General features: G+C 40.7%; 2 protein-coding genes across 4 annotated transcripts; one reads left to right on the plus strand and one right to left on the minus strand.

Annotated features, from left to right (window-relative positions):
- Positions 1-3,138: 3,138 nt before the first annotated feature.
- Positions 3,139-8,855, minus strand: zgc:77849 (UPF0472 protein C16orf72 homolog). The gene is made up of 4 exons (XM_040023667.1): positions 8,428-8,855; positions 5,360-5,440; positions 4,964-5,239; positions 3,139-4,860 (listed from the first exon to the last, which is right to left on the minus strand). Exons 1-4 carry the CDS (start codon positions 8,621-8,623, stop codon positions 4,622-4,624), a joined length of 792 nt encoding a protein of 263 aa, XP_039879601.1. The 5' UTR covers positions 8,624-8,855; the 3' UTR covers positions 3,139-4,621.
- A 933-nt stretch (positions 8,856-9,788) lies between these two features.
- abcg2b (ATP-binding cassette, sub-family G (WHITE), member 2b) lies at positions 9,789-20,928 on the plus strand. 3 transcript variants are annotated; one of them, XM_040023661.1, is made up of 16 exons: positions 9,789-9,927; positions 10,494-10,660; positions 12,633-12,692; positions 12,792-12,909; positions 12,991-13,146; positions 13,462-13,619; positions 13,849-14,000; positions 14,347-14,439; positions 15,012-15,163; positions 15,439-15,590; positions 17,380-17,469; positions 19,210-19,334; positions 19,769-19,923; positions 20,004-20,093; positions 20,213-20,265; positions 20,353-20,500. In XM_040023661.1, the coding sequence occupies exons 2-16, from the start codon at positions 10,512-10,514 to the stop codon at positions 20,498-20,500; spliced, it is 1,851 nt and encodes a 616-aa protein (XP_039879595.1). In that variant the 5' UTR covers positions 9,789-9,927; positions 10,494-10,511. The 3 variants fall into 3 exon arrangements, with proteins under 3 accessions (XP_039879595.1, XP_039879596.1, XP_039879597.1); XM_040023662.1 differs by lacking the exon at positions 9,789-9,927 and adding an exon at positions 10,221-10,362; XM_040023663.1 differs by lacking the exon at positions 9,789-9,927 and having other exon boundaries at positions 10,512-10,660; positions 20,353-20,928.
- The last annotated feature ends 76 nt before the right edge of the window (positions 20,929-21,004 follow it).

Here is a 21,004-nt window from a genome sequence, read left to right on the forward strand (position 1 = left end):
TATGCAAACAAGAAAGTTTTTTGCAGCTGTTTACCTAAAAATGCAGTTAAAGGGTTTTTTTTTAAATAATAATAATAATAAATAAACATTTCAAACTATTTACAGAACAATCAGCTGTTCTGCATCAAATTTGATGCCACACAAATCATTTGTGCCACTCCAAAAAATAATTTCTGTCCACTATGAGATAAAGGAGAACAACAGCCTGACACCTGCAGGCCTGACAGCAGGAGATGTATCACTGCTGTAACACCTGTAACATTCAGCAGTCGTCTCATTGTTCTGACACACACAACAAAACTATTGACTGCACTACACACTAACTACACAAGATTTGCGCTAAACGTGGCAAGTCTCTCACATCTCAAAACACCGCGTCACTCCTAAAACTTCCCCCTTCCTAAACATCTAAATAAATGCCATGTTGCCATCTCATTTGATTGGTCGACATGGTACATTTTTCGACCAATAGGAAAGAGTAGTGGTGGTGGTGAGAGGGAGGCCAGGGGTTGGTTTTGCTTACAGGGAGAGCGCTTTCGAGCGTTTTCCTTATAAAACGCCGTTTTTACCGTTTCTTCCCGCAGTAAATATAAACAACGACAGTATTCATGAAGAAAACCAAACATTGCAAATATTTTTATCATAACTCTGGTTTTACGTGGCCTATCAACACAATTTAAAAACTGGTATAAAGTCCACACTTTTCTGTCAATTGTTTCTGTCCTGCTCACATCTTCAGTAGTTGTACACATTGTCATTAACGTGGCTTCACTCCACATCAGCCTCGCCGCTTTGCTAGCTAAAACACCGCTGTCTGCACATAAGGATGCTGTCATAGCCTGTGAATCGCATTATTGGCTGGACTATGGGATAAGGTGGCATCGTTCTAATCCCATACGGGAGCAGGCAGTCACTCACTGACTCACCCTGCAAAACTGGATTGTTAAAGTTTTAATTTTAATTTCAATTCAGGTTAGATTTTTTTGTGTGTGTGCAACACAGATTTTCTGTGCGCACAGACCGTGCCAGCAGTTTAGAGGGAACATTGATCGGGATCCACGTACGCATATAAATAATAGTGTATTAACAGACAAGCTTATGTGGCTTGTTATGAGTCAGTGGCCCTCATAACTGGGGATTTCTTATCTGTACCTGTCTCACCTGTGCTTTGCAAAGGTGAAATGCTGTCAGATTTGGTATGAATGCTGCTTGTGGGTATAAAAGTACAAAAGAAAAATAGAAAAAGTTAAGTGAAAATGGCAAAAAAAACAAAAAAAACAACCAAAAGTATAAGCACTGAGTGTTTAATGGAGATGGAACGTAAACTGTACAGAGAGAAGAGTTTGTGTGTTGATTGAAATGATGGTGGAGGGAAGCGAGGGGAGAAGAATGTTTCATGGTTTCGGTGCTGTTTATCTTGGCTGCACGAAACACAAAAAAGGCTGAAAAAAGACACACAAAACTGTATCTCTGTAAAGCGGTCCCATCCTCCATTTCGTTGGATCCACAGACTAATGTGATCATCTAGATACGCAGTCATCCAGTCTGCAATGTCGGGTACCAGCTCACTCATATTGCTGTCAACTTTAAAAAGTGTCAGATATTCATGACAGTCTGTCCGTGACAATAAGAGGAGGGTATCGATAAGGTTTTATTGATATTAATGTCTTCATCAATACTGTTTAAAGGTCTGATTCTTTATCAGCTCACTTATTGATTCTTTATACAGTGTGTGTGTGTGTGTGTGCCAGTGTTTTACTATCTCCCAGTCTGTAAACACACAAAAAGCAAGACGCATGAGTGACTCAGGTTTCCGAAAGCTTTGCTGAGCCTGACATCATTAGTTTGCAGTGTGCAGCTGTCATGAAAACATGCCAGCACTGATAAAAGGAAATGATAAGCTTGGAAGTACTGGTGCCAGTGGATGGGACGATTTGGCACCGGTTCTTGATTCCCTTCCGTTGCCCTAATCTCATTTTTCCCTCGTGTTAAATGATGCCACTGTCTCAATGAACTAAGTGCATTACTACTTCTGCTCATCAGCTATGTGCAGCAGTCTGTCAGCTGCAGACTAACACAGTGAGTCACCACTAATGGCATCTTAACTGCTATAAGAGAAATAGGTTAGCCTTTGTGGTTTGTGTGTCTTTTGGTCGATTCAAAAGTGGATCAAACTTATGTCCTTTGCAACTCTTGCACCTTTGATGCCAAATGTGGTTAAGTAACCAGGAAACCTCCAGTTTGTTTTGTTGCGGGTAGACAAACAATTTTTTAGTTCACGTAACCGATGAAACACTAGAACTCTTGTGTAAATGTAAATTTGTCTGTTACTGTGTACTTCACACACATGGAGAAATGCCAAACTGCCTTTCGGTATTCTTGTAACAGTGACAATAAAAAGCTATTCTATTCTAGGGTGATGTGTTTTCTGATGTTAGAGTGAGACAAAAAGCATATTCTACATTCACTGTGTGAAATGAAAAAAAAAAAAAAAAATCTAATTACCAGGTTGAGAAATATTACAAGAATAAAGTTTTAAAAAAAAAAAAAATAATATCCTGCTGTTAGCCTTTTCCTTTTATTTTTCCTGGTTCCTCATCAAATGCAGCACTAGCATTGCTCACTTGCAGCTTGTTCTTCCCCTGGTATTCATATTTGTTGTTTATTTTTGTTTGCCCTTCAACACGCCTCCCTGTGTGTAAATGCTGCCAATTTACAAATTTGCATGTAAGAATTTCTTCTAGATTAACGAGATTTGTTTTAATAAAAACAAACTCCTGTCATGGAAGTGTCTGCTTAAAACTCTTAAAGCAGTAGCATGTAGTTTGTCACCCCCATGTGGTGGCAACAATGAAATGCACAATGTTAACAAACTGAGGTAACCTGCTTCTACAGACAGAGCGCAGCATTCAGATGATCCTTTATTCTTCTGCTCTTGGTATCAAATGAAAAAAGGCATGAGTTAACAGAGAAGCACTGCAACAGCTAACACCTGAAAGGCTCAGGTTTTCCCACTTCGTCCTACGCTTTAGTGTTCTTTTATGACCAACAACTGAGGCATTTTATTAAAATATCACAGAAACGAGAAAAACTCATCCTGCACTAAACACAATGAACATAACTGTGAGAAAACTCAAACAAGTTGAACACTTGTACTGTTCTTTAATGTCAGAATTGTTATTGTACATGGACATCCCAATGGATTTGCACTCCTTTTTACAATAATGTACCACATATAACAGCACCTACATGTTATGTACACACATTACACAAGATTGTATCACAAAGCAGTGTGAAATCAGCAAAAACAAGTGCCTTGTTGACTCAACACACCCAATAGTCCATGAGCGGGCTAAAGTAAAATATCACAGCCATCGGCCCTCCACTAGCTCACAGGCAGCTGCCCCCTGTAATTTTCTAGATTTAAAGCTGAAGTCACAGGTGTGAAAGGGTTGTAAAACAAGAGACGAGTAATTGGCAACAGTCTCCAAGTTACTGTTGGGTCATATGCAAACAAAGATGCAGCCTTTGAAACACTGTTACTGCTCATAATGCAAAAAATTTGAGAGCCTGTGTTGTATCGAGTTCTCCTGGACGCTGATATGGAAACTGTGCGTAGCGCATTTGTATTATTTGTAACGTTACAACAGGTAACAGCATGGTTAGAAAAAGAAAATGCAGAGATAAAAGACATAAGATGCATCTCACTTTCCCCACCCCATCACCCCACTTATCTGTGTGGATATGAATGACCTGCTTCGTGATAAAACCCTGGCTTGGACTGTAAAGAGCAACTGAAGAAAAATAAAATGGGATGAATTTCATAAAAGAGAAAATTGTGAAGTGGAAACTGGATTTGCCAGAACCCTGCGTCCACAAGCGTACACACACACGCATGCGTGCACACACACGCACACACACACACACTCTTTGTTGCACAAAAATCAGAGATACTGTAGCAGCTTTCTCAAAGGCGAAGACAAGTACGACACAGTAAGTGGCAGTTCTGCTGTCAGATACACAAACACAGAGCAGCAGAATGAGATGCACACGCTGAAAAGCGTTTTGAGTTGAGCCACGCGGCAGGGAGGCAGTTTGGCCTCCCAAGGAGCCCGAATTCAGTCTGGTTTGGCCAGCACTCAAAAGAGGAGGAAGTATGCCTGAGGAAAGAGGGGAAGATAACCGCAAACTGCAGGCAACAGTCTGGTCCATCTGATCACTGAATGTGAAGCACAAAGGAGCCCGGCCAGAACCCCCCCCCCCCAAAATAAACAACAACCACTATCTCAACTGAACATTCTGCACGTCGAGAACTTCAAGTGTAACGTGTGCTTGCCTCGGTATCAGATCGACAGAGGGCTAACAAACAGGAAAGTAAATCTGCTAAAAGGAACAGAACTCTACCACTGAGAGGACGTGTGAGACAACACCAAATTTCCTGCTGAGAAAATGAGTGGGTTAAAGGAGGGGCTAAATATGTACGCTGAGAACAGTTTTTTCTTTATTTGTAGCATTGCGACTAAGGAAGATTTCAGTGGTTGGCCAAGGCGCGAGTCCCCATCGGCTGTCCAGTTGGCCACTGAGGAGCAGACAGAGGAGGGATCAGTGGTGTGGGAAGAGTTCAGAGCATCCGGTTACGTTTATGCGTGGGTGAGTCTGTGATGACATCACTACAGGGGGCAGGGCCTCGTTTACGATTGGTGGTGGAATCTAAATGGAGTGCCATCTCCTCAGCTATGAAGGTGTTGAGGTCCACATCATGAAGCCCGTTCCTACGACGACTGAGAGACTGTGCAGGGTGAGTTGGGGAACCAGGAGGACCAGAACGCACAGAGATGCTGGCCATGGCACCACTAAGGCCTGGAAAAGAAGAGATGGGGGGAAAAAAGAAAAAAAGGAATAAGACAACTTATATGAATTCGAGCCTTGCAACTTCATAAAGCGTTCAGGTGCTTTGGCTAACCATGCAGTGCGATGGCCTCTCTAAAGGGTTGCAGGTCGGTCTCCACTGAGCTGCCAGTCTCCGAAGGTGACGGTCTGCTCGCAGATACCATGGAAACTCTGGGTGGGGCGCGAGCTGTACGAGGAGGTGGAACTTTGCCACACAGGAAGCTAATGAGTTCTTCTCGTCTGATAGTTCTTCTGCGTTTTTTCGCCCATGCAATCACCTCTTTATTCCTGCGCTGATAGCCTAAGTGGATGCCCAGGTCATAGCTCCGCTGGCGGGCCTCCATACTCTCTGATGACATACAAGGATGCCTAATTTCAGTATCTCTGGACACAACAATCGCAACTTGTACATATAAAATGCTATAAAAAGGCTGAACCACATAATGGTTAACAGTATCATTTTACTTGCCTTTATACAGATTAGTGACAGCTGTGGCTGCATTTTGGAAGGGCACCCAGAGGGAGAGTCCTTGCTGTTGACATACTCGATCTGTGAATTACAAAATTATTCTTTAGCAACAAGAACAAAAGGCAGACAAACAAAAAGAAATGAGAGCTAAAAGGCAGACAAACAAAAAGAAATGAGAGCTAAAAACCAAGTGAACAAACAGAAAATTAACTGAGCAATACATAAATATCTACTCTATAAACAGATGCATAACGTGTAGGAAAGGCCAAATTGCAGCACCGGGTTCGGTTTGTGGTCTGCTGGTATTTTGATTTTTATCTGAGACTTTATGTAGTCCCATGGAAAAGTGTTTGTCCCCTCTTTTTAAAATAAAATAAAATAAAAAAAATGTTAAAACACCTCTCTGACAAAATGAAGTAGGCTTCAAAAGATATCAAAAAGCAACAAATGATGCCATGACTAAGGAAACTCAATAGCAAAGATATCAATGACTATGTTTCTATCAGCCTAAAAATGGTTTCAAAAGCACTTCTAAAGGCGAATCACAGTGAGATCATTATACACAAATGGAGAAAACACAGTGGTGAACCTCGCCAGGAGTGGCCGGCCTACCAATATTACTCCAGGAACTCAGACTCACCCAGGAGGTCACAAAACTACCAAGATCATCATCTAAACAATTTGGCCTAATTTGGTTCAGTTCAGGCCAGAGTTCATAATATAAACAATAAGAAAGAGACTGGGCAAAATTGACACCCATGGGAGAGTTGAGGGGAAAACCACTACCTTGTGTCACATTTACCAAAAAACATCTTCATGATCCCCAAGACTTCTGAGAAAATGTTCTGTAGACTGATGAGACAATAGCTGAAACCAGCACAGAATGCCATAAAAAGAAGAGCACTGCAACAGTAAAACATGGTTGTGGTACTGTGATGTTCTGGGGCTGCTTTGATGCTTGAGGCCAATTTTGCTGTAATTGATGGAACGATGAATTTGGTTCTCTACCAGAAAATCCTGAAGGAGAATGGATGGCAATGAGTTAATGCACTGAAGTTCAAAAAAGGAGGAAAATCTGCACTCCCAGAAATCAATGGGAGATGCGACAGATGGCTGCTGTCCCATTGTCAAACAGCCAAAACAAGAAAAATATTACTTAATAATGCAGTTCTGACACCTGTGCACATTAAGGTTCATAACTGCTTTAACTGTGTAACTGGAACTTTTCTGCATCTGTGCTACAATGACTAAAGTATACTTTACTCCTTTTCTATAATGGGACGCTTTTATACCCTATTTACGGTGAAGATGCTAAACTTTTGTAACGGTTTTTACTGTCTTAACTAATGTTCCACTGACGACTGAAATTGAGGCTATGGTTCTCTTCCTACTTGTACAGATGGGGACTGAAACTAAAAATCTGCTACAAGATGGCCACCGAGTTGCTTCTAAAATGATTTTACTTTTAGTTCGGCAGGGCTGTGGTGCCATGGAGCTAAAGAATAGATACCATTTAATCTTCAAGAAACCATGGACTTTGTCACCTTTTAACATGTATGTGTCTTTGCAAACACTGACTGACGCACACAACAGGAAGTCATGATCCACATATCCATTAATAGCTTTCTGGCTACAATGGAAGACACCCTAAAGACTGAGTCAGCAGACTGGCTGATTGACCTCAGATTTGAGAAATACTGTTTGAGCATTTTCAAATTCAGTATCCACCACAATAAGTCTCAAGGCTAAAACTAAAACTCTCAAAACTATGCATATGCTTAGGATGCTTAAGTAAAATTATGTGAATATCAACAACTTGTGCGATGTTTACCTCCAGTTTTTTTTGTTTTGTTTTTTTTAAAGAAATGCAATGACAGCATTTTCATGACCCAAAAAATAAATGCAGTTTTCCTGACTAGAAACTCTTACATTTTTTCTGCACTGGCTGCTCATAAGTGTATTCATGTACAGGTGTGTTCCTGATTTTAGGACACATGGTGAGGAGGGTCTTGTAAACAGAAGTACCTGACCAAGCAGGATTTCTAGACAGTGGTGGACAAACATCGTAATTGTACTGGTGAAATAGAGCTCCATAAATATTGAGGATAGGACATCAAATAAATCCCATATACTGGTGATCAAGGCAATTCGAGGCAACTAAAGCATTTAACACACAAAAAACCCTGCAGGACAAATCTGAACTACTAAGGGATCACAATTTACAGCGAGTTTCTGGTCCTGATGAGAGGCTGTCAGAGCAAAAAAAAAAAAAAAAAAAAAAAAAACCATATCTGGGCAGGACAAATTTTCAACAAGAACAACATTTATGGTAATCCTTTCGCCATTTTGTTCTGGTAATGAAAATCATTGCACCCAGAAAGAGGAAACTGAACTGCGTCTTGGTATAAAACGTCTTTTGTGTCGTTAACTTCTGGACGTCCACAACACCGCTATAATAAAAAATTACGACTAAGCGTCAACAAATGTCTTGTTTTCAGTCTACCATCTCCTCCCTGTGTTTCGCCATTTTGACTAGCTGTATAACTGATAACCGGCAGACAAAACACTTTTTGTGTAAGCCATATCGTGTACATAACCGACGAACAACTGTAATAAACCTGTGACGCCCGCACCGGCAAGTTAACCCGGTATTTCGGGGACATTTTAGCGTGTCTTCTTTTCAATCCCTTAAACCAGTGAGACCTCTGACAGCTAAGGCCACCGTGAGCTACATTCAGCCTTGTTGTCCGACGCTCTGACACGGTGACCGGCTGTTAGCGGCTGCTAGCGTTAGCATGTGGTATAGTTAGCTAGCAAAAGGAACAGGGTCACGATAATCAAGACGAGAAGCGACGAAGACTCGATTTTAAACTCTGTTTAAAAGAATACACCTCCCAGTCCAACTGCAAACTACAACGGTGACAAACAACGCCGGTTGTACTTTAGAGAAAAAGCTGTGAATAGTGAGCAGAATGAGTTTGAATAGTGCCCTTTGTGTCTCTCCGCCCAGCGATAATGTTAGCTCAGGCGGCTAGCTTAGCTTGAATTCCGGCATCTTCTGTACATACCTTTGTAGAGCTGTGCTACCGCCGTGGCTGAGTTCTGAAAGAGGTGCCACAGCTTTTGCTGGCTTTGCTCGGACTCCTCTTCGTTTGGCGCATCCTGTTCCGCCTCAGCTAAGCACTGCCGTTCCCATTTCGAGAACCAGTGCTCGGGGCCGTGCTCTTGGATCTCCGCTTCTCCCTCCTCTTTCCTCTCCTCCATAGCTAACGTTAGGCGTTAGCTAATAGCTTATAAGCTAACCTTCGTGTAAAATACAGGATCTTTAATTTCCCGGCTGTGCTATACTTTTCTGTGCTATACCGGAACAATACGTCAAAGTACACAAAATAAAAACCAGAACTGCTGTTATAGCCACATTGTAGATATTTAACACCCCACCCGTACACCCAGTACTAAACACACAAAACTGAGGAACGCAATGACAACACCTCGGAATTTCTGGAGCTTGCCCCTCCCATTATCTCACTGTGCTGAAAATAGATTGGTAGAAACAATTTTCTAGGCGGTACTTGATGCTGAACACGAAGCCTGATTGGACGGTGACAAAAAGACAAATAGTCGGAGAAAAACAATGTTGATCCCACCCAGAAGATTTTCTATAGCCTGTTACAGTGGATTCCGTGCGTTAGGGGGCAGCCCGACCATGGAAATGTCGTACATGTAATCAGTGTGGTCAAAGGTCTAAGGACACCCTGTTTGTGCTCATACTTTTTCTTTGTTTTCGTTTTAAATTCAAGACCAGTATCAGTAGACTGAACAGTAGTCACTGAGACCAAGTAACAATCATGGTACACAAATACTCCTAAATACTCAAACTTTCTCAAACAGTAGCTCACAAAGTGTGAAGTCAGAAAACAGTAGTTTTCCTAATGCTGCATTATTTATTATTTATTCATTAGCCACAATAAACAACAAGTCATATCAGAGTATAGCACTAAATCCCTGAAGCAAATGGCTGCTTTTTAATGTGACTGTTTATTTGTAAGAGTAACAATAAGCTATTTCTTCTTTCAAAATCTGTGGATTAAGCACCTTCTTAATGTGCATTCAACTTTGTGGCTTCATTTTTATTGCAAAGGGCATTTACTGCTGGGGCAGCAGTCGTGTGGTGGAATGAATGAGGACCCAAGATGCAGATGGCAGAGGAGATGCAGGTGGAGATTTATTTACAGTGAAAAAACCCAAGGTGAGGGCAGAACTGAACATAAACCTAAACTGGGAAAACTAACACAAACAGAGGACACGAGGCAAGGAACAGAGAGACACAGCGATATCCCGAAATGCAGAAGGTTCACAGAGAAACACAGACAACGCGAGGAGGAGGACAGGCAGATACAGACTATAAATACACACACCAGGTAATCAGGAAATGGCACACAGGAGGGGACACAGCTGGAACTAATGGGCATAACGAGACACAGACCTACAAAGTAAAACAGGAAACACACAGACTGTTTTACAACACAAAACTCGGGGACCCGAACAGAGCACAGAGGGAGACACAGGTAGGGATAATAAACACGACAACCAAACCCAAAGAACTAATACAAAATCAGAATAAACTAGAAAAAAATAATAATAAACTCAAAGCGCTGGGTCACCGACCCAGGACCATGACAGAATTTGTGCTTGCTGGCATTAATACTGCTGTCGCCTTCATGAATATGAATAATCGTACTGTGTATAAATTACCTGTATAAATAAACATGTATTAATTTATAGGTATGGTAGAATGGCTGACATCTGCAATACTTTCATAGGGGTAATCAGCATTATACTACACGCATATCACCAGCTGCCATCAAATTACTTGCATAGATTGTAATGCTCATGGGTGGAATTACTGCTGTGCTTGTGATTTTGAATGGGAGAGTTCAGTGCCACATGATCACAGTAAGCCACAACTCTTTAAGGATTGAGAGAGTCCAAAGTTCCGATGGGTAATAAAAGATATCTTTTGGTTACATTTTCACTCACCTGTATCTCCTTCAGCCTGCACAGGTCTCTATGCCAGACTGCTTCTCTCTTTTGAACCCAGCTTCCAGACTCCGTTTTCCTCTCTTTCTGCTAGCAACTCCATTCTTTGAACATGACTAAGGGGGAGAATAGTATCCCTGTTGATGACTACTTTCAGGACCGGGGTCCAACTGTCACATTCAGCAACCTCCTCTACTGTGTTCAAGAAACAAAGTTCTGCCGCAAGATAGGGCCCGAAAAGATCATCCTCCATGATGTGAGGTAGGACATGCTGGTTACCCGGGAGAATGTGAATGTATCTACATATACTTTTATGTGATATAACAGCTTTATTACTGTATGGTGACTGATAACATGCTGGAACTATAGCATGTGACAGTCAACGTTTTTACACTGGTCTCATAGAAATACGCTATGCACTTTCCACGTTGTTATTTTTGAGCTTATACGTTGTTCTGTTGTTAATCAGGAAAAAGAGTCAAAGATGTTCTGGCAGGTTAAAAACCTGAGCTAGACTGGGTTCACTCTCATTACACCTAAACATATGAGTAACAAATTCAAAAAAACAAAAAACAAAACTATAGGTGGTTTCTTTTATGCTCCTTGACTTGGATCCACTTGAGTTCATATTTATTAAGCAGTGTCACTGAATGGCTTGATGATTATGAAAATATCAATAAAATATGGCAGTTGCAATCACCAGATCCCAACTACCTAAACGCCTATGGTAGACTTTGGGTCACATTGGTCAGTATCTTTGAAAAGAATGGGGTTTACCCCTCAAGTAGATTTCTAGAGACCTAATGTGCCATGACCAGTGTTGGTCAAGTTACTTGAAAAAAGTAATCAGTAACTAATTACTGATTACTTCCCCAAAAAAGTAATCCCGTTACTTTACTGATTACTTATTTTCAAAAGTAATTAATTACTTAGTTAGTTACTTTTTTAAAAACATTTTACAACATTTACTACATTTACAACCTGAAGAGGTGATAAAGCGATAGATCTTTCAGCCCAATTCTACTTTTTCTACATAATCCATCATACAAAATGTAATCAAATGGAAAAGTCTCTTTTTTTTTTCAACTTGTTTTATTAGTTTTAATCTTTTAACTTTATGCATCAAGCAAAAATTTAATTATATGCAACATTCCCTGACTTGAATAAATTAGTTTAACATTTAAACCTATTTTCTACACATTCCAGCACATAAAATAAAATATTTTTTGTGTTTACACTCACTCTTTCAAATAGATGCAAGTAAAACACAGCAGAAAATAAATAAAGTCAAAGACTCAGCGGTCCTGTTGCTCTATTTTCACCTGTAAAGCAGGACTGCGGTAGGCGGAGGTTTACCCTGGTGCAGGTGTGCCGCGGTCAGTGGAAGAATCCGCGAGTTTCTCTGTGAATTTCTAATTACGTCGTTGCGCACTTGGTGCTTGCTTGGAAGTTTAGGGGTTTTTTTCGCTGTAAAAAGAAGTTTTCTTCCCACCCACGATGGACGCTAATGTTTTTGTCACTTTTTATGGAATCAAACTCAAAGTAAGGTCAGTACTTCCACGCTTTAAACACTGCACGCTCATACGCTCTCCCACAATCGATATGTGATCCATTGTTGATCTGCACACAGCTGTTGTCACTAACTGCGCACTCGCTTAAGTCACTGTCCAGACATTCTTGCAAAAAATCATGGTTTTAGTAACGCAGTAACGCAGCGTTACTACGAGAAAGTAACGGTAATCTAATTACCGTTTTTGCAATAGTAATCCCTTACTTTACTCGTTACTTGAAAAAAGTAATCAGAATACAGTAACGCGTTACAAGTAACGCGTTACTGCCCATCTCTGGCCATGACTAAGGAATACTGAGGTGCAGTGAGTCTGTTCTAGTGACATGTTTTGGTCTATCACCTTGCTAAGTCACTTTGTGTTGATTTTTCCTTTAATTCTTTAATGTGTACAGGTCAATCAGGCAATAAAAGTGTAAATAACATTAGTTTTCAGTTGCAGCTCTACTTTTTCAATATGCTGTAACTTAGCATGCTAAAAGTACACATGTATGTGTTTGGCCGTGGCGTTTTATTTTCATAGCATTGTAATCTTATTTTATTTTCTGCATTTTGCAGAAAGCATTGAAAGAAATGAACAGTATAACCTCCAATGATTGAGTAGAAAGAATGTATCTTGTGGATTATGTATTAAGGATCACTAAAGCATTGCATGACTTGCTGCAGTGGGATCATAAGACCGGGGATGAATGCCATCATGGGTGCCACAGGAAGCGGTAAAACATCGTAAGACATTTCCCTGCAAATACACAGTCAGTAGTTTATAAGCATGAACAGGCCACCCAATGATGTGTTTTTTTTTGTTTTTTTTTATCCTGATCGCAGACTCCTGGATGTACTTGCAGGGAGGAAAAATCCAGCTGGACTGCGTCAGGGAAATGTATTGGTGAACGGCAAAGTTGTCACGTCTGACCTGAGGCTCAGCTCTGCCTACGTGGTTCAGGTACACAGATGCAAACAGATGCATATTTTTTAACATCACACACTGGTGAGTGGTTTATCTACATCGCCCTTTTGGTTCCAGGATGATATTCTGATGGGGACTCTGAGCGTGAGAGAGAACCTGCTTTTCAGTGCCAACTTGCGTCTGAACCCTAAGGATCACTCCACAGCAGATAAACACCAGCAAGTAAACACCATCATAGAAGACTTGGGCCTTACAGACTGTGCTGACACTAAGGTACAGAGCACCATGCACAAACTACTTTTTTTAAACTGTAGAGGAAATATCAAAAAATGTTACAGTATTTTATGCAAAATAACTTATCATTAGTGCTTTTTAAATCCTATTACTATAAGACCACAGTTCCAACTAAACTGTATATAATTGCTACCAAAATACATTGAAGTTTGGTGTTTTGGTGTAACTTACATACAAGAAAAGTTACTCTCCCATTTTATTTTGAAAAATCAAACTTTATAACAGAAGTATCACTCTAGTTTGTCCTTTTTGCACATTTTAGATGCAAAGTAAGTTTTGCGTGTGTGTATTCAGATAGGCACGGAGTTTCTGCGTGGTGTATCAGGAGGGGAGAGGAAGCGGTGCAGCATTGGGATGGAGCTCATCACGTCTCCCTCGCTGCTGTTTCTGGATGAGCCGACCACTGGCTTGGATTCTAACACTGCAAACTGCATCATCGGTCTACTACACAAGTACAGCGCAGCTACTTAACTATCACTCATTAGACACATACACAAAAGACACAAATAACACAAAACCGAAGCACGCTGTATAAAATTAGGTAGAGTCAAACAGCAGCGTGCTGTTCATTGCTATCTTTAGTTCACATTTACACTATGCTGGTGTTTCTGGTGTAAATGATCTCTTTATGTCACCATCTACTGCCGTCTGTGTAATAAAAATGTCCAAAAATGTATCAAGGTTGTCCAGAAGAGGCAAGACTGTGATCTTCTCCATCCACCAACCCCGATACTCCATCTTCAAACAGTTTGACCACCTCACACTGATGCATAAAGGGGAGGTGGTGTATGCAGGAGCAGCAGAACATGTCCTGATGTACTTCACAGACCTTGGTATGTAATGCATGAGTTTGTATATTTACTGTAAAAGTTGGAAGACTCTGACTGAGAATCCTATAAAAAATGATGAGCAGTTGAATACCAAAGGGAAATATACAGTATGTGAGCTGCTGAATGAGGTCAGAAGTCAGGGCACGACTTAAGTCCTGTTTTATATTTTACATGTTCATACTTAACTTTGTTCTACAGTGTGAAAATGATCTGAGATTATTTAGATAATCCAGCCCTGAACTTGGTTCTTGGATTCATGAATGGATGTAGCACTTCCTCAAATCCAGATTTTGTATGCTTTTAAAGTTGAATGAGGTTTTATCAGTATGTCTGTGTGTGCTTTGCACAGGCTATCAGATTGAGCCTTTCAACAATCCAGCTGACTTCTTCATGGACATCACAAATGGAGAAACAAAATCAACAGTACAATGGGACATGGCAGGTAAGTAATAATTCAGTTAAAAAAAAAAGTTCTCCAACCACCAAGCTTCGCTTCTCCAACCACCAACTACTTTTTGCTGAGAGACACACACAAAGACAACCTTCTAAAATAGACAAATCACTCTTTGTAACACCAGTTAAATATCCAAGCATGGTTTGGTGCTTCGTGAGTAAGAAAAAAAAAAATCAATGTTGGATAAAGTTATTGGTGAAGTTACAGTTTTAGACATGTCGGTCACAGATTGCTCCAACAGCATTTCAAAAACTATATTCTACAATGTTTTTGCTTCATAACACAACCTGCCGCATACTGGGCGGCTATAAAAGCCTCACTTATTACAAACCAAGCTCGTGTTTGTGCAGCATGTTTGAACTTTGAGTTGGGAGGCAGCTAGGTTTACTTAACGTGACGTAAAGGAAGGTTTGTGTTACGTAACTAAGCACTTCTGGGGTAATTGCTCAGTTTTATATCTCCAAACCAATCTCACTTAGATTTCTTGGGTGGCTGTTATAAATCAATGTTTTTATTATGCTGTCCTTAACTTGACACTGTGATTTCCTCTCTCACCCAAGAGAATTGCAAAAACCCCTTAACAATAAAGTATCAGCAGTCCCAGCTGTACCAGAATATGATGGAGGAGCTGGACCATGTGAACCAGAGCATTGTTGACGGGGTCACAGGTGAAGACAAGCCGGCCAACTACACCACCTCTTTCTTCTATCAGGTGAGCAAATCGTCAGTTGCAGAGAACATTTTTTAATTTTAAAATGATAGATTATTTTCTGGTTGTTGGAAATCTCAGGTCTCATTAGTTTAATGATTAACAGAAGCAGACGTGAGTTTATTAGGTTATGTCACAGAGTTTACGAGCCAGCTGTTATCTCAGTGTGCTTGGCTGTGTGCTGATCCGACTCAGTTTTACTGTCTACTCATAAAAAATGTTGATAATTATCCTCTTTGTGTCTGTGTGTGTGGTGCATCTGTGTGTGCGTGAGCTAGATGCGTGTGGTGTGTGGCAGGACAGTGTTGAACACTCTGAGGAACCCTCAGACCTCCTACGCCCAACTGGCTCTCAACATCTTCTTTGCCATTCTCGTGGGACTCATTTATTACCAAATGCCCCTGACACTGCCCGAGGCTTTACAGAACAGGTACACAACAGTCTGCTTTGTTTAATTCAGGGTATCTGCTCCATTTTCACCTCTGTATTCCACATAATATAATTTAAAATGTTTTTAACCGTATATTGTTGTAGGGAATTATTGCAGGGCCGCTACTGTGAAGGCCACTTGGTTCCAGATAGTCAAATAGTATTTGCCCACCTCCTGATTTTCATATTTATTTGCATATTTGTCACACTTATGTTTCCGATCGTCAAACAAATTTTAATGTTAGATGAAGATAACCCGAGTAAACACAAAATGCAGTTTTCAAATGATGATTTTATTTATTAAGGGAATAATCTATCCAAACCTACATGGCCCTGTGTGAAACAGTGATTCCCCCCTAAAACTAATAACTGGTTGTGCCACCCTTGGCAGCAAGACATGCAATCAAGCATTTGCAATAACTTCTAATGGGTTTTTTTTTTTACAGTGCTATGAAGAAATTTTGGCCCACTCTTCTGCACAGAATTGTTTTAATTCAGCCACGTTGGAGCATTTTACACCGTGAGTTGTTTGAGGTTTATGGTCATGCCAAAGCATATCAATCTGATTTAAGTCCAGACTTTGACTAGACCATGCCAAAACCTTTTTTTTTGGCCATTCAGAGGTGGACTTTGTGGTGTGTTCTTAGTCATTGTCCTTCTGTATAACTCAAGTGTGCTCGTGAGATTCGGGGCATGAACTGATGGTGACACATTCTCCTTCAGGATGTTTCTGGTAGAGAGCAGAATTCATGTTTCCATCAATTACAGCAAGCTGCCCTGAAACAGAAAAACAGCCCCAGACCGTCACACTACCACCACCATGTTTGACTGTCAGTATAATGTTCTTGTCATGAAATACTGGGTCACTTTTATGCAGATGCAACTGGACTCAAACCTTCCAAAGAGTTCAGCGTTTGTCTCATCAATCCACAGAGTATTTTTGTGGTTAGGGTTTTGTGGATAATCAAGATGTTTTTTGGTAAATGTGACACAAGCATTTGTGTTCTTTGTGGTCGCTGTTTTTTTCCACTTGACTCCCCCATGGATGCCATTTTTTTTCCCAGTCTCTTTCTTATTGAATCATGAAGACTGACCTTAACTGAGACGAGTGAGACCTGCAGTTTTTTGGATGTTCTGAGGGGCAAATCATTTTCACACAGTGTCAGGGAGGTTTAGATAGTTTATTTCCCTCTTAATAAATGAAATCCTGAATAAATGAACGAGATCGCGAATACAAGCGGCGGAAATGGGTTTCCTCCGAAGGGTGGCTGGCCTCTCTCTTAGAGGGTGAGAAGTTCGGCCATTCAGAAGGGGCTCAGAGTAGAGCCGCTGCTCCTCCACATCGAAAGGAGCCAGCTGAGGTGGTTCGGGCATCTGACAAGGATGCCTCCTGGGCGCCTCCTGGGTGAGGTGTTCCGGGCATGTACCCCCGGGAGGAGGCCCCAGGGCAGACCCAGGACACGCTGGAGAGATTATATCTCTCAGCTGGCCTGGGAACGCCTTGGTGTTCCCCCAGATATGCTGGAGGAGGTGGCTGGGGAGAGGGAGGTCTGGGCTTCTCTGCTTGGGCTGTTGCCCTGGCGACCTGGCCCCGGATAAGCGGAAGAAAATGTATGGATGGATGGATAAATGAAATCCTGCATTTTACATTTACTCTGGTTATATTTGTCTAATGTTAACATTTGTTTGATGACACATGTAGGTGTGACAAATACTTTTCACAGTAATGTATCATGGCTGACATGTTCTTAACTTTTTAAACCATTGTCTCTTTTGTCTTTTAATGGCAGGAGTGGAGCGTTCTTCTTCCTTATCATCAACATGGTGTTTGGGAATCTTTCTGCTGTTGAACTCTTTATAAATGAAAGGGCGATCTTCATGTGAGTGAGACATTAAGCTTATGTGTGCCCTTTAGAAGTGTGGCTTGTGCTATTCTGTATTTTTCTTCAGTCAAAGCCAAAGCTGCTATATTCTTAAATCCACCATAGTTACAGAGATGATAAATCATAAAAACAAGGCATGTAGTTTTGTTTTCATAGAGGTTACACGACATTCCAAAAACAACTGGACATTGCGATTTTTATTCATTATTACTCAAGTCAGAGAAAATAGTTCATTTGTTATACAGTGTTTTCAGCTGTGGTTCACTACACATGTCTAACTATTGCACAGGGACCCCTTAAAAGAAAGAGCCTTTTACAAGAACCCAATCAGATTCCTACAACCAATACAGCACTCTTGTGTCAGTCCAAAAGGGTCGCTGGCACCATATGTACTCTAAAACTTCTCAACATATAATTCAGACCAGTTGCATAGCAATAAACAGAAACATACTTTGGGAAAGTTGGGTGATCCCTGCAGTTGTCTGGAAAATGCAGGGATCACCAGGAAAATGCAACAGTACTCTGAAAAGACAGAAGGGACTAGAGCAAAGGGTCTTTAATTTTTCCAGCAGAGCCAGTCATGCTCTGTTGGCTATATTTCATTTACAGTAATGCATTCACAAAGGACTACAAATAAATCCGGAGCTCTAACCCTACCTAACTCTAACATTGACCCTGAAACTGAGTCTTAGCCCTCAGACAGGCTTTTAAAGAGGTGTGAAATAAAACAAGCTGGCCTCTCACTGATTGTAATGGAGAAAACTCTCACAAGAATAGCTGTACAAGTAAACAGAATAATTTTGTTTATGTGTTTTTCCATCTTAAAGGTGACAAATGATTTCTATCGATTGCTCATATTGTTGGGAAGAGCCACTGGTGAGAAAGGTGTTACCCACCATCTGCCTGCAACACACACATTTAATTAGTGTGTCTGTTTTGTAGTCCTAAGGCTTTATGACTGCCTGCATGAGACATATTTTTTTGGACATTTGTAAATTGTAACTATGACAAAGTAATCTGGGTTACGCTCTCTCTGCAAGGACTCTGGACTAGAGCCCCGTTAAGAGAGGCAACATAACCTCATTAATACTCATCAGCTAATTCATCTTGGCTGCTGTTCGCAAGAAAACCAAACTCACATGGCAGTCATCTCAGGGACTGGAAAAAAACCAGCCAAAATGCCAAAACTGCAGTTCCTCTAGCTGCCACTTGGGGCTCTTTTCAAAAGCAAGTCATTCCCTGTAGATGTTGCTGTTAAAATAGACTTCACAGCAGTAATTAACATGTTTATAGTCTTGTGAAAATTTAAAAAAAAATGTTTTCGAGTTTATAGATAATTGACCTCCTCATGATATCTGTACTGGGAGTAATTGTTTTGTATAACACACACATTTAAATTGCACTGAGGCTTTTCATTATTAAAAGCATAGCTGGGTGTCAGCAAGTGATAGGTGGCTGCCTGTTGTAGTCGATAGCTAACTGGACTTATAGCCAGGATGTCCTGACCAAGTGTGTGGTGTTGCTGCCTTTTAAAGCATTTTTTTTTAAATGCAATCATCAATGAATTAGCGTGAGCTTAATTTTAGAAGAGGTGCATGCTTATGAGTTGCATCACACGTTGATATAAAATATAGCTAAAAAAAGTCTGTTTTTCAAATTGTCAGTGAATCTAACCCTTTTCACCCTCTCACATTGTTTTTGAGTTTATGTTTTTTTCCCTGTTAATGTTTGTTGCAGTCATGAGAACTCTAGCGGCTATTACCGTACCTCCGTCTACTTCCTGTCCAAGATCTTTGCTGATCTCATCCCCAATCGCATGATTCCCATCATTGTGTTTTCAGCAATTGCCTACTACATGATGGGTAACATCATCCTTGCATGCAAGCAGACATACACATACAAAACACACATTGCGTCGTATCATGAAAGACGTTCTGATACACTCAGTTACCAAGTACAGAGAGGAGCTGCTGCTGTTTCATTCACATCCATGAAATTTCTTATTTAGGGTTAACTCCAAATCCACAGAGTGGTTTTGCAGTATGTGTGAGAGTTTTAAATTAGTGAATAAGGAAACAGCCCAGTTCCTTCTGCACAGGCTGAGCCTCATCTCAAGGGTGTTCCAGTTTTGATGAATAAAATCTGGATTCCCCATAATATACTTCCTAATTAATTGAGCCGCTGTTGATTACTTTTCATTTGGAAGCTTCCATTTGATCTCACTGCCACTGTGCCAGGAGCAGCCCGCTCAATAATTTCCTGTCTTCCTGTGTGCACGTGTCCACCATTCCTTCAGGGTTGAAGCCTGCCTTTGAGACGTTCGTCTGTTTCACTCTGACCATATCTCTGGTCAGTCTGGCAGGAGTTGGTCTGGCCTTCCTCGTCTCAGCGAGTGTTTCTACATTTGCGATGGCAAACATCCTCATTGCTTTGCCCTTCGTCTTCATGATGGTGAGATGCTAAGACTCATATATGACATGTACAAGAGAGGAATGGGCACTTAAGAGTTTCATTCCCTCTTTATGTTTCAGGTCTTTGGTGGTTTTCTCGTCAATCTCAACGCCATGCTGAGCTGGCTCTCTTGGGTGAAATGGATCAGTATCTTCAAATATGGATTGGATGTAAGACACAAAGCAAGGGAGGAGGATTTGTGTGTGAGAATGAGGCCACTGGGGCTGAATGTGCCTTTATGTGAAGTGAGGAGGTTGTTCAGCCTGATCTCTTTGTCTCTCTTTCTTAGGCTCTATACATTAACGAGCTGAAAGGACTGTTTTTGTACAGCAACAACACAGTGTGAGTGAAATAACGTAGCTACTGTTTAAAACTTATGCACACACATGCACACACAGATTAAATGTGTCTTTGTGTCTTGTGCTTCAGCATCTCAGGGGAAAATTTCCTGGAAGAGCAAGGTATCGACTACTCCGTGTGGGGCTTCTGGAGGAACGTGGTGGCCTTGCTGGGAATCATATTTGTCTGCATGTGCCTGGCCTACGTCCAGTTGCGACGAATCAATCGCTGGAAATGATGCCCATTCATGTGTCCATAAGCAGCAAAGTATATTTCTTAGTAATTTAACAACAACAAAAAAAGCAACACTGGAGAGTTGTTTTATATAGTTCCACCAGACTGAGCTTTCTTTTACTATTATTTAATTTATTATTTCAGATCAATTTATACTGTAAAACATTACATTTAAAATCCTTTTACTCACTTAAGCTCTAAAGTAGGGATGTCAGACTCATTTTACATCCCGGGTCACATGCTGCCCACATTGATGTTAAGTGGACCACACTAGTGAAATTCCTCTTTCTGTCATTGTAAAGACGTCTAACTGTCCATTTAAAGTCCCTTGGAATATCATAGAAGAAAAACAAGTGCAATTTCAATAGTATCTCAAAGTTTTTTGCATGATAAAGAAATGTTGTCAGAGTAGATGGAAGAAACCTGTCAGCACAAATAAAAAAAAAAAAATGTGTTAAATTAAAGAAAAATTTGGTTTAGCTCATTGCTCAGACTCTCCTGTAATTAC

The sequence above is a fragment of the Simochromis diagramma genome, unplaced genomic scaffold, assembly GCF_900408965.1.
Source record: "Simochromis diagramma unplaced genomic scaffold, fSimDia1.1 OVJJ01000302.1, whole genome shotgun sequence".
NCBI lineage: Eukaryota > Metazoa > Chordata > Actinopteri > Cichliformes > Cichlidae > Simochromis > Simochromis diagramma.